Source organism: Aotus nancymaae, unplaced genomic scaffold (assembly GCF_030222135.1).
Source record: "Aotus nancymaae isolate 86718 unplaced genomic scaffold, 86718_ANA_hifiasm-v0.15.2.pri h1tg000004l, whole genome shotgun sequence".
Taxonomy (NCBI): Eukaryota; Metazoa; Chordata; class Mammalia; order Primates; family Aotidae; genus Aotus; species Aotus nancymaae.
The window spans coordinates 28,956,875-28,972,496 of record NW_026988415.1 but is presented as its reverse complement, the minus strand read 5'-3'; the positions used below and the strand labels follow the sequence as shown (position 1 = coordinate 28,972,496).

General features: G+C 47.1%; 1 protein-coding gene across 10 annotated transcripts in view; it reads right to left on the bottom strand.

Annotated features, from left to right (window-relative positions):
* Window positions 1–15,622, bottom strand: part of SEPTIN6 (septin 6) — an 84,182-nt gene that overhangs the window by 57,958 nt on the left and 10,602 nt on the right. For all 10 annotated transcript variants that reach the window (XM_064361517.1, XM_064361507.1, XM_064361523.1 and 7 more), the window contains one exon: window positions 8,248–8,362. In XM_064361517.1, coding sequence (XP_064217587.1) covers window positions 8,248–8,362 — 115 coding nt within the window. The remainder of the gene's footprint in view (window positions 1–8,247; window positions 8,363–15,622) is intronic.

The following is a 15,622-nucleotide window of genomic DNA, read 5'->3' as shown; positions in this document are numbered from 1 at the left end:
CCAAATAATGAACGTCTGGAAGAAAAGAACACCCGGGTGTCTAGGAAATTGTGGTAAATGCAAGAGTAGAGAGGGCAGAAAGTCAAGCGAGCTCGTCCGATGGCTATCGAGTGCTTCCATTCCAGTTTTCCAGCAGTGTGGATCCTGGGAGTCAGGGAGGCTTTCTCTCAATGACTGGCACAGACCCAGCCTAAGCCTAGGATGCCGCCCCTCCCACAGCTGCCCTGGGCCCAGTACTGAGTGTGAGTGTGTCGTAGGGGAAGGCACACGTGACCTAACTGGGATCAGGTCAACAGATTCCACGCCCCTGCAGGAAGGTGGGGACTTGGCAATTAGATTCCAGCAGGAAACCTGAGGAGTCCCAAGGGGTCAATTTCTCATTCCTCCTCCCCCAGCTCTCCCAGAGCTCCTCCGAATGGATAGTAAGGTTTTTAACACATGCTCCACCAGGCAAGAGGATTTCATCTCAGTTTATATGTAGATAGTATTCTGGAAAAGTTTTTTTTTTTCTAAATTAAATTTAAAACATATATGAGTACTATGAAATATGTTTTTTTCAAACTATACTCTTGCAGGGTGCGGTGCTCAGGCCTGTAATCCCAGTATTTTGGGAGGTCAAGGCGGGCAGATCATCTGAGGTCAGGGATTCAAGACCAGCCTGGCCTACATGGTGAAACCCCGTCTCTACTAAAAATACAAAAATTAGCCAGGCGTGGTGGCACACGACTGTAATTCCAGCTACGCAGGAGGCTGAGGCTGCAAAATCGATTGAATCCGGGAGGCAGAGGTTACAGTGAGCTGAAATCTCACCACTACACTCCAGCCTGAGCAACAGAGCGAGATCTCGTCAAAAGAAAAGAAAAGAAAGAAGGAAGGAAGGAAGGAAGGAAGAGAGAAGGACTTCTAGCCAGGTTACCATGAAATTACTGTGTGACATGAACTGAGCCCTTCCCCCTCTCTGGGTCCCAGTCTCTTTTTCTATAAAATGAGAGGGTTGGTAATAATAGCTATTGTTTACAGACACTGCTGTAAGTTTTTTACATATATTTTCCTGTTTATTCCTCACAGTAAGCCTATGAGGCAAATGTTACTATTTGTCCTCAATTTAGAGATGGGTTAACCAAGCCACTTACTAGCTGTGGAAATTTGAGCTAGTTCCTCAGCATCTCTGTACCTTACTTTCCTCGTCTATAAAATGTGGAGGGGCCGGGCATCTTTACTCATGCATGTAATCCTAGGACTTTGGGAGGCTGAAGCAGGAGGATCAGTTGAGGCCAGGAGTTCGAGACCAGCCTGACCAACATAGACCCTGTCTGTTTTATTTTATTTCCATAGGTTTTGCAGGGAACAGGTGGTGTTTGGTTACATGAGTCCATTCTTCAGTGGTGATTTGTGAGATTTTGGTGCACCCATCACTCGAGCAGTATACACCAAACCAATTTGTAGTCTTTTATCCCTCACCCCCTTCCCACCCTTTCCCCTGAGTCCCCGAAGTCCACTGTGTCATTCTTATGCCTTTGCATCCTCATAGCTTAGTTCCCATTTATGAGTGAGAACACACAACGTTTGGTTTTCCATTGCTGAGTTACTTCACTTAGAATAATAGGTCTATTTGGACAGGCACGGTGGCTCATGCCTATAATCCCAGCACTATGGGAGGCCAAGGGGGGCGGATCACCTGAGGTCTGGAGTTCAAGAACAGCCTGACCAACATGGAGAAACCCCGTCTCTACTAAAAATACAAAATTAGCTGGGTGTGGTGGTGGACACCTGTAGTCCCAGCTACTCGGGAGGCTGAAGCAGGAAAATCGCTTGAACCCGGGAGGCGGAGGTTACGGTGAGCCGAGATCGTGCCACTGTCCTCCAGCCTGGGCAACAGAGTGAAACTCTGTCTCAAAAAAAAAAAAAAGAATAATAGATCTATTTTAAAAACTAATAATAATAAAATAAAATGTGGAGGAAGTAGCTAGTCCAAGGTCACAAACAAGTAAGTGGCAAAACCAGCATTTGAATCCAGGCAGGCCGACGCTGGAGTCCATGCTTTTAACCAATGTGCTCTAGTGAGATGCATAAGTGTGATATGTTTGTTCATTCGGTCAGTCAATGAGTATTTACAAAGCCTCTAATAGGAGCCAGGCACAGTTACAGGAGCTGCAGATATAGCAATGAACAAGACAGACACAACCCCTGTTCTTGTGGCGCTGAAGTCTCTTCCAGTTCTGAATGTTGAACCCAGAGAAATGTCTCTGAGTTCAACAGGGAGGTGCCCAAAAGGAAACACTCCAGGAACTCCAGTTGGCCAAGGAAGCCTATGGAAAGGGACAAGGTCATGCCTGGTTCTGTGACCTTGCCCTTTCCTTCCTGATCCTGCAGATGCCTGGCCAGCAGTGGTGTGCTGGAGCCAGCTCGTCCACTTCCTGCATGTCTTCCTAAGCCTACGTGCAGTGATATCACGTTGGTAGCTTAACAGCAGCCATGGCAGGAGTAATGACAGCACGGAAATCAGCAGATGCTTCAAACCACAACAGTTTTTCTCCTGAGATGGGCTGTGACATGGACCAGCACACCACTGCTGGCAGCCTGCTTTAGACAAGCAAGCAGCTGCCTTTCCCAGAGATGAAGGGATGAAACAATTGATCCTTGGCCTTGATAGAATGCTAGCTGCCCTTTCCCTCCTCCTGCAGCAAGCCTCAATCCTGCTTCTCTTGTGTGACTGTTTTTTTCCATGTTCAACAGAGTCCAATTGAGCCTGGAATCCCGAGCAGCCTCAAAGTAAATATTATCATTATGACCCTTTGTGCTCCTCACAGTGGTGACTGCTACTGGCACATTTGGATGGATGAGTCTCTTTGGGGCTTGTTCCCAGGAGTGCAGAACAACGGGCCCCAGAATATTTGTACTGTTGGCTCGGATGGTTCCTCTGAGGCGTTCTGTACTATATATACGATCAAGGGATCCTTGAAATTTCCAAAGATAAGGGACTAGTATATGTGTGGGTTTTTTGTTTGTTTGTTTTGTTTGTTTGTTTGTTTGTTTTTTGAGAAGAAGTCTCGCTCTTGTCCCCCAGGCTGGAATGCAGTGGTGTGATCTTGGCTCACTGCAACCTCCGCCTCCCAGGTTAAAGTGATTCTCTTGTCTCAGCCTCCTGAGTAGCTGGGATTACAGGCACCTGCCACCACACCCAGCTAATTTTTGTATTTTTAGTAGGAACTGGGTTTCATCATGTTGGCCAGGCTGGTCCCGAACTCCTGACCTCAGGTGATCCGCCTGCTTCGGCCTCCCAAAATTCTGGGATTACAGGCATGAGCCACCACACCTAGCCAAGCATATGTGTTTTTATGGGGAGAAAACAGAGAGGAACCTCACCTCTTTGGTAATTATGGTCAACCCTAGAGAATATATTGGAGAGGAGTCATAATATGCTCACTCGTGTGCCTAGTCCTCTAAAAAGAATAATAGGCCAGGTGCGGTGGCTCATGCCTTTAGTCCCAGCACTTTGGGAAGCTAATGGGGGAGGATCACTTGAAGTCAAGAGTTCGAGACCAGCCTGGCCAACATGGTGAGACCCATTCTCTACTAAAAATACAAAAAAAAAAAAAAAAATAGCTGGGCATGGTGGCGCCCACCTGTAATCCCAGCTACTAGGGAGGCTGAGACACGAGAATCACTTGAACCTGGGAGGTGGAGGTTGCAGTGAGCTGAGATAGTGCCAGTCCACTCCAGCTTGGGTGACAGAGTGAGGCTCTGTCTCGAAAAAAAAAAATAATAATAATAATCGTAGGTGCCATTTATTGGTATTCTTACATATAAATTAGGTTCTGGATTATTAAAAATTCTCGGCTGGGCGTGGTGGCTCATGCCTATAATCTCAGCACTTTAGGAGGCCAAGGCAGGCAGATCACCTGAGGTCAGGAGTTCGAGACCAGCCTGGCCAACATGGCGAAACCCTGTCTGTACTAAAAATATAAAAATTAGCTGGGTGTGGTGGCATGCACCTGTAATCCCAGATACTCGGGAGGCTGAGGCAAGAGAATCGCTTGAACCTGGGAGGCGGAGGTTGCAGTGAGCCGAGATCACGCCACTGCACTCCACCTGGGCAACAGAGGGAGACTCTGTCTGAAAAAAATAAAAAAGAAAAGAAAATATTTTGGGGAAATATATTCTATGCCCAAACAGCATCTTTTTATAAGTCATTAAGGGAGTAAATGTACACAGGCAGTAGGCATGAAACTGTGGTCACAAAAAGCTCTGCAAGATAAAAGATCACCTTCAAATAGCAAATAAGCTATGGACCCTTTGCCAAGTCAGTGACTGGATCCAGCCCCATGGCTGGGCTGACATTGCAGCTTCAGGGCTACTCTAAGCTACTCTAAGCTACTCATGACCTTGGCACAAATTGTGGTTCTCTGAGCAATGAAAGGGTGGTGAGCACAGCAAGAGGGCAGGATGCATGCATTGCAGGGTTTTTTGGAAAAGGGATGAAATTAACCCAGTCAGGGCTGGTCTATCTAATGGTTGCACCTGGGGGTCTAAGAGAAGAGCTACAGAGGCAGCCATTTCCTGAAACTTGGCAAGTGGGGAGCAAAAGAGAATCTATGACTCCTTGAGGGTAAGAGCATCTCCTTCTTACTCCTCCCCTTTGGAGGGTCTGTCCTTGGCACTTGAACAATTCCATTCCAGTAGGTGCAACTGGAAGCATTTGTAGCTGTACAATGTTTAGGTGGAAACTAGAGGATGGGGGATTACTACTTCTCCCACCCACTCTGCCTTGAGCTTGGTCGCCTCTTTCTCTGGGCCCTAGGGGAGCCTGTGCTCCATATATCACATTACCCTACACCTCCCCACTCAGAGATTCAGTTCAAGTCACATGGCCTCCCTCCTAACGCTTTACTAGCCCACCCAATCGCACCGGTTGAAAGGTTGCTTAGGCCGGGCGCAGTGGCTCACGACTGTAATCCCAGCACTTTGGGATGCCAAGGCGGGTGAATCAGCTAAGGTCAGGAGTTCAAGACCAGCTTGGCCAAATGGTGAAACCCTGTCTCTACTAAAAATACAAAAATTAGCTGGGCATGGTGGTGCACACCTGTAGTCTGAGCTACTCGGCAGGCTGAGGCAGGAGAATCGCTTGAACCTGGGAGGCAAAGGTTGCAGCGAGCTCAGATTGCGCCAGCCACTGCGCTCCAACCTGGGCAACAGAGCGAGACTCCGTCTCAAAAAAAAAAAAAAAGATAGAAAAAAGAAAGGTCGCTTAGGGTGGGTCTGTCATTTCTCTTCTCATCTCAACTTCAGTACAGGTCATATGGAGTTCTGTCTGGGAAGAATGCCAAAGGATATGTTTGTGCTGAAATATTGTGGTAATCAAATATTATGTGAAATAAGTTGGCCATCAGCCAAAGATTGGAGCTCTTGTTAGTTAAACAGAGATTTGGCAGTGCTAACATTGGACGTGATAGTCTTTGCACTTGATGTCAATTACTATGACTTCTAGTTATTTCACATTTTTCTCCAAATAGCACCTAATCATAACCATGAGTTAGACTTCAAGCATTTGAAGAATTAAGAGCCTAGATCTGGACTCTAAGGCCCTTGATGTGTAATTCTGTGAGGCACATATTTTCTTTCTTTTTTTAATGTACTCTTCTGTTCACTAATGCCTCCAGGTATATTTCTCTCCCTATGAACAAGGACATACATAGTAGAAGTCACATCTTAAAAATAAGTTTGAGTATAAATCTGTTGATTGAAACTGATGCACATATTTTCATCTGATAGGTTCCAAAGTTGATGTGGGCCAGGCACCGTGGCTCACGCCTGTGATCCCAGCACTTTGGTAGGCTGAGGCAAGTGGATCACTTGAGCTTAGGAGTTCAAGACCAGCCTGGGCAACACAGTGAGACCTCACCTCATCGCTACAAAAAATAAACAAAAACTGAGTCCAGTCGCATGTTTATAATCCCAGCTACTTTGGAGGCTGAAGCAGGAGGACTGCTTGAGCCTGGGAGGTTAAGGCTGCAGTGAGCCGAGAATCATGCCACTGCACTCCAGCCCAGGTGACACAGGGTCACTTTGTCTCAAACAACAACGACAAAAAAAAACAAAGTTGGTGTGTGGGAATGAGTCACTTAGCTAAGGAGTGAGCCCAGCTCGTGAGAACAACTGCCCATCATCTGTTGTTTTCTATTTGTCCTTGAGTATGTAGCAATTCTCTCACAGAAAGTGACCTGGAAAAGAATGCTGGGGATAGAGAAGAAAAAAATATAAACAGCCCAAGAAAATGAATGACTTTAGTGAGAAAACAGAATTTCTAGGACAGGTGCAGTGGCTCACGCCTGTAATCCCAGCACTTTGGGAGGCTGAGGCAGGCAGACCACTTGAGGTTAGGAATTTGAGACCAGCTTGGCCAACAGGGTGAAATGCTGTCTTTAATAAAAATACAAAAATTAGCTGGGTATGGTGGCGTGCACCTGTAATCCCAGCTACTCAGGAGGCTGAAGCAGGAGAATTGCTTGAACCTGGGAGGTGGAGGTTGCAGTGAGCCGAGATTGTGCCACTGCCCTCCAGCCTGGTGACAGCATGAGACTCTGTCTCAAAAAAAAAAAAAGAAAAGAAAACAGAATTTCTGAATACATTAAAGAGTAAAATATCCAATTTAGTGGTAGTTCAGATCTACTATATGAATGAGTTCCCCATACATTCTATACAAAAATCAAAGGCAATTAGCAAAAGCGTTTGAATGTTCTAGCCAGTATGAAAACCAACTTTATTCTGGTATTTATACAATCATTAAGGTTCAGAAGGAGGTCACTGGAAATACACAGGTATGCTTTCACACACTACAGGGTGAAAATTATATGCTATAATCATGTTTGCAAATTTGGGATATTTAAGATCTAAGAAGAGATTTTTAAAGAAGGAACTATTATCCCTCATATTTGTTTGATTGGTGCTCAATGGTTTACAAAGTGTTTTCATGTGCTCGGGAGATGCTGCTGGCAGCAGTTAGAGAAGCTGTGGGAAAAACAAGGGGTCAGCCAGGCCTGAGTCCTCATTATGGTGCCATTTCTTCTGTATTGCCTCAGGTAAGTCCCTTACCTGCCCCAAGACTCTGTGTCTCCACCTGTTTCATAAGAATACAAATGCTACTTGCTCTGCTCACTTCGCAGAGCCCTGGTAATGCCCAAAAGAGCTAATGTGAGAAAGTGAAAAGTATAATGAATGGTTCCTGTGGGATTCACTCATTCATTCATTTCATAGATATTACCGAACTCTACTTGTGCTATGATTAGCACATAGAGGGGGCTAAAACGTGGTTCCCACTGTTGAGGTTAAGTGTCTAGGTAGAGGCTGGGCACAGTGGCTCACACCTGTAATCCTAGCACTTTCGGTGGCCAAGATGGGTGGATTGCTTGAGCTCAGGAGTTTGAGACCAGCCTGAGCAACATAATAAGACACCGTCTCAAAAAAAAAAAAAAAAAAGTCGGCTGGGCACGGTGGCTCACACCTGTAATCCCAGCACTTTGGGAGGCCAAGGCAGGCAGATCACAAAGTCAATAGATTGAGACTATCCTGGCCAACATGGTAAAACTCCGTCTCTACTAAAAATACAAAAATTAGCTGGGCGTGGTGTTGCATGCCTGTAGTCCCAGCTATTCCGGAGGCTGAGGCGGGAGAATCCCTTGAACTCCGGAGGCAGAGGCTGCAGTGAGCCGAGATTGTGCCACTGCCCTCCAGCCTGGCGACACAGTGAGACTCCATCTCAAATAAAAAAAAAGTCTAGGTAGAGAGTCGGTAAAGGGAATAAAAGAACTTTGCATACAGCTGTGTGGTCCCTGCACTTGACCTCTGACTAAACCAAGCACAGCAAAACTACAGAGGAAACAGACAGACCCAACCCACTGCCCACAGCTAACCCCTCCCTCCTAATTCTGCCCTGGCTGCTGTCTTCTGTAGTCAAAATGAACTCTACAGCAGTACTGAGCCAGCCAGCTCCCTTACAAAATTTCCACGGGGTCTCACATAGCTGTTTCCCCCCAAGAGATGGCTCTATACTCTGGTCTGGCCAGGGGAAAAACGTAATTACAGCCAGCTGCTTACAAAAAAACAGGCAGAGAGATAAAAGAGAGAGGAGAGATGCTCTCGCAACTAAATCAGAATGACACACTATTTAACCTAGTTACCTGCAAAGCCATATCCAGCCATTAAGGATTCATACTCTGTAATAGAATTTCCTGCCATGGAAATACTCACCCACGCACAGGATGTTGAAGCAGAAGCCCTGGCTGACGGACTTATTCACCAGCTGGTCAGGCAAGCTGTCAAACCCCACATGTCCAGCCAGGGGGACAGTTCGGCAACCTTCACCCTAATTTGGAAGGGGTCGGGGAGAAAATGAAAATGTGCTTAAAAGCAGTCTGGGTCTCATTTCTCCATCCAAATGTTCGCCGTGCAAGGAAGTCACACCCGCCCAGGCCCAGCATGTCATCTCTTCCCTCAGCTACTCCCTGCTCCAAAGCAAAATGGCCCGTCAGCTTGGAAATCACAGATTCTTAGAAACAGGCATCCTCTAGGCTCAATAGTGAATCTCGCCACAGCTCCAGACAGAGCAAATTACAGAGGGGCTTATGGAGGCAGGAGGGTGGAGTCAGGGGAGGAGAATGCTGGCACTGGAGGTTCACAAACTCAGGTTAAATCTTCACTGTCATTTACAAGCTGAGTAACTCGCTGAGACTGTTTCCTTCCACATCTGCCATCTGAGATAAGATGGCATATCTTAGAGGTGACTGGGAGCCTCAGAAGCACTAATACATGTAACGAGCTTAGTACAGGCAGAAGTGTTCAGTAAGTATTACGAAAAGACTTCAAAAAGCAATTACTGGGCCGGGCGCAGTGGCTCACGCCTGTAATCCCAGCACTTTGGGAGGCCGAGGCGAGCAGATCACTTGAGGTCAGGAGTTCGACACCAGCCTGGCCGAAATTATTGTAGTGAGCCGAAATTATGCCACTGCACTTCAACCTGAGCAACAAGAATGAAACTCCATCTCAAAAAAAAAAAGAAGGCAATTATTGGCTGGCAAAATGGCTCATGCCTGTAATCCCAGCCCTTTAGGAGGCCAAGGTGGGTGGATCACTTGAGGCCAGGAGTTTGAGACCAGCCTGGGCAACACAGCAAGATAGTGTCTCTACAAAAAAATCAAAAATTAGATGGACTTGGTGGCATGTGCCTGTAATACCAGCTACTTGGGAGGCTGAGGTGGGAGGATTGCTTGTGTCCAGGAGGTAGAGGCTGCAGTACGCTATGATGGCACCACAGTACTCCCACCTGGGCAACAGAGCAAGATCCTGTCTTAAAAAAAAAAGCAATTGTTCCTCTCTTTAGGACATTTTTTGGATCTATCAAGGCAGCATAGTGTAGAGGTTAAGAGCAGAGGCTTTGAAATCTGGCAGGTGTGAGTTACAGTCCCACCTCCGCCACCTCCTGGCTGTGTCACCCTCAGACAAGTTACATAAACCTCTCAAGGTTTCCCCATCCATAAAATCAGAAACTATTGAGTAGGAGTGTGAGGATTACACAGGATCATGCTCCTCAAGCCCTTAGCGTAGTGTCTAGCATGTACGTGGCGAGCATTCAATCAGCAGTAGCTGCTGTTGTTATTCACGGTGGGGTTATCCTTACACCCCAGGCCTGAAGGGTACCGCATGGAACACTGGCTCCCTATGGCTGCAGGAAGCTGCCTCCATGCTTTCTCTGGGTCCCTTGACTCCATAAGGGTCAGCCAAGCCACTCCCAGTCATGGAAAGCAGAGGGCCTTTGCTTCGCCTGCAAGGCCCAAAGCTGCTTATAGTTAATGATTTTACAAAACAGGGGGAGCCGCAAACTGGGGCAGGATTCCAAGAAGCCGGAGGAAGCATGACAGGGGCCTGGGTGGACTCAAGAAATGTGTCAACAACCAACCAAAGGCCACCAGGGAGGGGAGGGGATGGGGAGAAGGGAAGCTGGAGACGGTTGAGCTGGACAAGAAGGAGTACTATGTAAGGAGTCAGTTTCTGTTGGGTGGGGCCGCACCAAGTTTTCCATAACCAGAAAGATGCCAAGAGCAATCCAAGAAGGACATGGTGAGTGCCAGGAGGCCCAGCCCAGCATCCCAGGCTGCACTAGCAGGCAGCTCTTCTGTTGGGCTGGACCAGCTTTTAGACTAGGTCCATAATAAGGGCCCATTTTCACACTGAAAGGGGTGGGCTGGGAGGGAGGAGGAGTTTCTTAGCAGCTGATCTTGTCAGAACTGGCTCCCAGACAGCCCCTTCACACAGCTTTAGATCTCACTCCCATTGGTGTCATTGGATCCTCCAAGGGCAAGTGACAGGGCTAGTACCAGTGAATGCCACGTGGCAAGTTCAATACCCTCACATATCTCACGCTGCACACTCCCAGTGGAGAACTCTTGACAGACAACCATATACCATCATTCAGTGAGAGTCGGGGTATTCTCTGCCCCAGGGGGCCCCCTGAAGACAGCTGAGGCCAGGCGCAGTGGCTCACCCCTACAATCACAGCACTTTGGTAAGCCAAAGTGGGCAGATCTCTTGAGCCCAGGAGTTTGGGACCAGCCTGAGCAACATGGCAAAACCCCATCTCAACAACAACAAGAAAAATACAAAAATGAGCCGGGCATGGTGGCATGAGCCTGTGGTCCCAGCTACTTAGGAGGCTGAGGTGGAAGGATCAGCTGAGCCCAGGAGGTCGAGGCTGCAGCGAGCCATGATCGCACCACTGCACTCCAGCCTGGGTGACAGAGCAAGACCCTGTCTTGGGGAAAAAAAAAAAAAACTGAGCTTCACAAGTGGTTCACATCACTCAAGGCTTTGTTCTACATTCACTCCTTTCTGCTTCTCCTTCCCATTTCCCCTTCTTATTAAAGCAAACTAAGATGCAAGATTCCCACTGCTAGTTCTTGGTCCGCAACGCTGCAGGGGAGCCAGGGACATGAGAACTGATATGCTTTCTTAATGGAGCCTCCGATGTAGCAGGCATCGGAAGTTGGGGTGGACTCAGAGTTGAGGTTTCCTGAGCCATTTGTTATCACCCCTGGCTGCCTCTTCCGGCCTCCAAATTCAGCACCGTGAAACTTCAAGTGCTCTAAAGCCAAAAGGAGAGAAAAGAAATTTTCAAACTGAAGACGGTGGAAGGCAGCGAGAGAGCTTCACATCTTATTCCTAAAGGTTTACTCCATTGCCAAAAACTTACCAAACACGTCCCATGTGCCCACCATTATTTCCCACCTAGCACAGTGCTGTAAAGAGCCCTAAACAGCAGAAGAAAGAATTTTCATTTTCCTTTTTTTTTTTTTTGTTTTTTTGTTTTTGAGACAGAGTCTCTCTCTGTCACCCAGGCTGGAGTGCAATGGCACAATCTCAGCTCACTGCAACCTCCGCCTTTGGGGTTCAAGTGATTCTCCTTCCTCAGCCTCCCAAGTAGCTGGGATTACAGGTGAACAGCACCATGCCCAGCTAATTTTTTTGTATTTTTTTAGTAGAGACGGGGTTTCGCCATGTTGGCCAGGCTGGTCTTGAACTACTGACATCAGGTGATTCGCCCGCCTTGGACTTCCAAAGTGCTGAAATTACAAGCATGAGCCACCATGCCTGGCCAATAAGAAAGAATTTTCTAAGCCCTAAGAAGAAAAGTATGGACTTCATTCCCTAGGCAATGGGATTTGGGGGATTTTGAATGTTTCAAGCAGGGAGGGCCATGATACAGGGAGTTTTTAAAAGATCACTTCAGGCCCGGCTCGGTGGCTCATGCCTGTAATCCCAACACTTTGTGAGGCCGAGTCGAGCAGATCACGAGGTCAGGAGTTCGAGACCAGCCTGGCCAATATGGTGAAAATCTGTCTCTACTAAAAATACAAAAAATTAGCCAGGCATGGTGGCACGCACTAGCAATCTTAGCTACTCAGGAGGCTGAGGCAGGAGAACTGCTTGAACCCAGGAGGCGGAGGTTGCAGTGAGCAGAGATCGCGCCATTGCACTACAGCCTCGGCGACAGAGTGAGACTCCTTCTCAAGAACAACAACAACAAAAAGAAGATCACTCCTGCTGCAGGGTATTTGCCTGTTTGGAGGGACAGAGAGACTAGGAGCAGGAAGACATAGGAGAAGATGACTCCAATAATGTTGAGCTGGCAGAGTGACATCCAGGCACTGTGACAATAAATGCTGGTTTATTGGTGAGAACTGGCCTGACTTGGGACTCAAAGAGAAGGAACAAATTTGAGAGATGTCTTAAAGAAGATTTGAGCCTCTGCCAGGCATGGTGGCTCACGCCTGTAATCCCAGCACTTTGGGAGGCCGAGGTCGGCGGATCACGAGTTCAGGAGATCCAGACCAGCCTGGCCAACATGGCAAAACCCTGTCTCTACTAAAAATACAACAATTAGCCAGGTGTGGTGGCTCATGCCTATAATCCCAACTACTCGGGAGGCTGAGGCAGGAGAATCACTTGAACTCGGGCAGCAGAGATTGCAGTGAGCCAAGATCATGCCATTGCACTCCAGCCTGGACAATAGAGTGAGACTCTATCTCAAAAAAAAAGTATATGTCTATTTCCTGTTTTAGGAAATCCTGTCTGGCAAACACTAAGCACTCTTGCTTTGATGAATCTTATAAGATGTCAAGGTCATCATTATGAATTTCAGTCCACATTGTTCAGAGCTAAATATGCCGAGGTAGAAAGGACATGACTTTGGACTGAATGTACACTGACCCCAGCACAGCCCTGGAAGTTTCTTCCCTCCTCTCACTAAATCTCTGATATCTTATCTCTTTCCTCTTTCTCCTTAAGGTGGCCTGATTAATTGATGGCCTGATTACTTTGACTGCAGTTAACTGAATGTGTCGTTGACTACAATGTACACGACAGGAGATGGAACCAGCAACTTGGCCCAGCACGTCTGACACTAAATCTCAAGTTTGCATCTTTAGTAGCAGGTGGGGCAATATTGCCATATTGAAGGCTTGAACTGAGATGCTGGGACAGCCAAAGTCACCAACATTCTAAATTGCACTCCTCTCAAAAACCCTCAGCCTCCTTTCAGAATCGGTACAAAGATCTCTTACAAGGAAATTTATTACAGCACAGTTTCTAATACTGAAAAACTAAAAATAAAACAAAACCAAAAAACCCAACGTAAATGTCCAACAAAAGGAAAATATTTAACCAAATTATGGTACATGCATCTTCTGGAATATTCTACATCCATTAAGAAGAATGTGGGCTGGACGCAGTGGCTCATGCCTGTAATTCCAGCACTTTGGGAGGTCGAGGCGGGCGGATCACGAGGTCAGGAGATAGAGACAATCCTGGCCAACATGGTGAAACCCTGTCTCTACTAAAAATACAAAAGTTAGCAGGGCTTGGTGGTGCGTGCCTGTAATCCCAGCTACTTGGGAGGCTGAGGCAGGAGAACTGCTTGAACCCAGGAGGTGGAGGTTGCAGTGAGCCAGGATTGCGCCACTGCACTCCAGCCTGGGCAGCAAAGCAAGACTCTGTCCCAAAAAAAAAAAAAAAGAAAGAAAGAAAGAAAAAGAAGACTGTGGTAGTTCTGTATGTACTCATGTGAATATCTCCAAGACATATTATAAAATAGAAAACAGAAGTTATAGGGTGAGCACAGTGGCATAAGACTGTAATCCCAGCATTTTGGGAGGCCGAGGCAGGTGGCTCGCTTGAGCACCTGGGCAACATAGCAAAACTCCATCTCTACAAAAAATACAAAAATTAGCCAGGTGTGGGGACACACGCCTGTAGTCCCAGCTGCCCAGGAGGCTGAGATGGGAAGATTGCTTGAGCCCAGTAGGTTGAGGATATAGTGGGCTGAGATCTCACCACTGCACTCCAGCCTGGGCAACAGAGTGAGACTCTGTCTCAAAAAAAAAAAAAAGAGGCCGAGCGCGGTGACTCACGCCTGTAATCCCAGCAGTTTGGGAGGCTGAGGTGGGCGGATCATGATGAGGTCAGGAGTTCGAGACCAGCCTGGCCAACATGGCGAAACCCCATCTCTACTAAAAACACAAAAATTAGGCACAGTGGCAGGTGCCTGTAATCCCAGCTACTCAGGAGACTGAGGCAGAAGAATCGCTTGAATCCAGGAGGCAGAGGTTGCAATGAGCCGAGATCGCGCCACTGTACTCCAGCTTGAGCAACAAAATGAGACTCCGTCTCCAAAAAAAAAAAAAGAAAAAAGAAAAAACTCTCAAGTGTACACTTGGCCATGGGGGGAAGGGGGGAAAAAGGAAAGGAAGGAAGGAAGGTAGGAAGGAAGGAAGGAAGGAAGGAAAATAGAAGTTGTAAACTATAACCATAATATGAGCCCATATATGCCCCAGAAACCCTGTATATGTGTATTTGCACATAAACGTATGTGAATGCACAGAAATGGGACTGAAAAGACAGCCACCAAACCCACAATTGTGGCTACCTCAGGGGAGGGGGATGGAAATACAGGCTTAGTCAGGGGAGTAGTCAGTATGCTTCCGTATTGTTTGACTCTTTTATAGCACGAATGTATTCGCACGTTACCCATGTAATTTTAAAACGTTTTTAATATAAGAAAGAAGAGTTCTCACTCAGCTTTGCAGCAGGGGTAATTAGGATGCAGAGAATCTGAGAGGAGCTAAAAGGAAGGCAAAATGAAAGAGTGCTCCTGAGAATTGGGAGAGCGCCCCACTCCCCTCCCCAATTACATTTCCTGTTTTCTCCTCATCTGCAGTCACCTGCGGTTTTGAAATACGTTATACCACATTTCATATCACAGGCAGAAACACCGCTCTCTTTCTCTTCCGCCTCCTCTCCTGAGGACACACCAATTTCGTCTTTTAATTGAATATTCATAAGGTTCATATTATCAAGAACAAGTTATGGTGGTTCTAGCTGCGCATCTTTTTCTCATTGCTGTTACTGAAAATAAAGAGTCCTATAAGCACCCAAGTAGGCCACCTCTGTCCCCCACTCCCCTTGGCCCCTCTTCCAACCTCTGTGATCAGAAGCAAGCCATATTTGAGGCCTCTGGGAACTGCGGGTGCATCTGTGTCAATGGAGAATTTCCCACCTCTGTTTCAAACCAGGGTGGCTAAGTTAGTAGCTGTCATTCTGAAGAATAAGAGCAAAATATTTGAAACTCATTGCTGATGACTGGGCTGTCCCTAAACTTTCTCCTCTGGCCATTCCCATCCAAATGCTAAAAAAGTGGCCAGGTGCAGTGGCTCACGCCTGTAATCCCAGCACTTTGGGAGGCCAAGGCAGGCAGATTACTTGAGACCAGGAGTTCGAGACCAGCCTGGCCAACATGGGGAAAACCTGTCTCTACTAAAAATACAAAAATTAGCTGGGCTTGATGGCTTGTGCCTGTAGTCCCAGCCACTTGAGAGGCTGAGGCAGGAGAATCACCTGAACCCAGGAGGGGGAGGTTGCAATGAGCCGAGATCACGCCACTGCACTCCAGTCTGTGTGACAGAGCAAGACTCTGTCTCAAAAAAACAAACAAATAAACAACAACAACCAAAAAATGCTAGGAAAGGACAGAAATACTGAAATGGGACTCTCTTCAGTCAACTACTGGTGGGCCCAA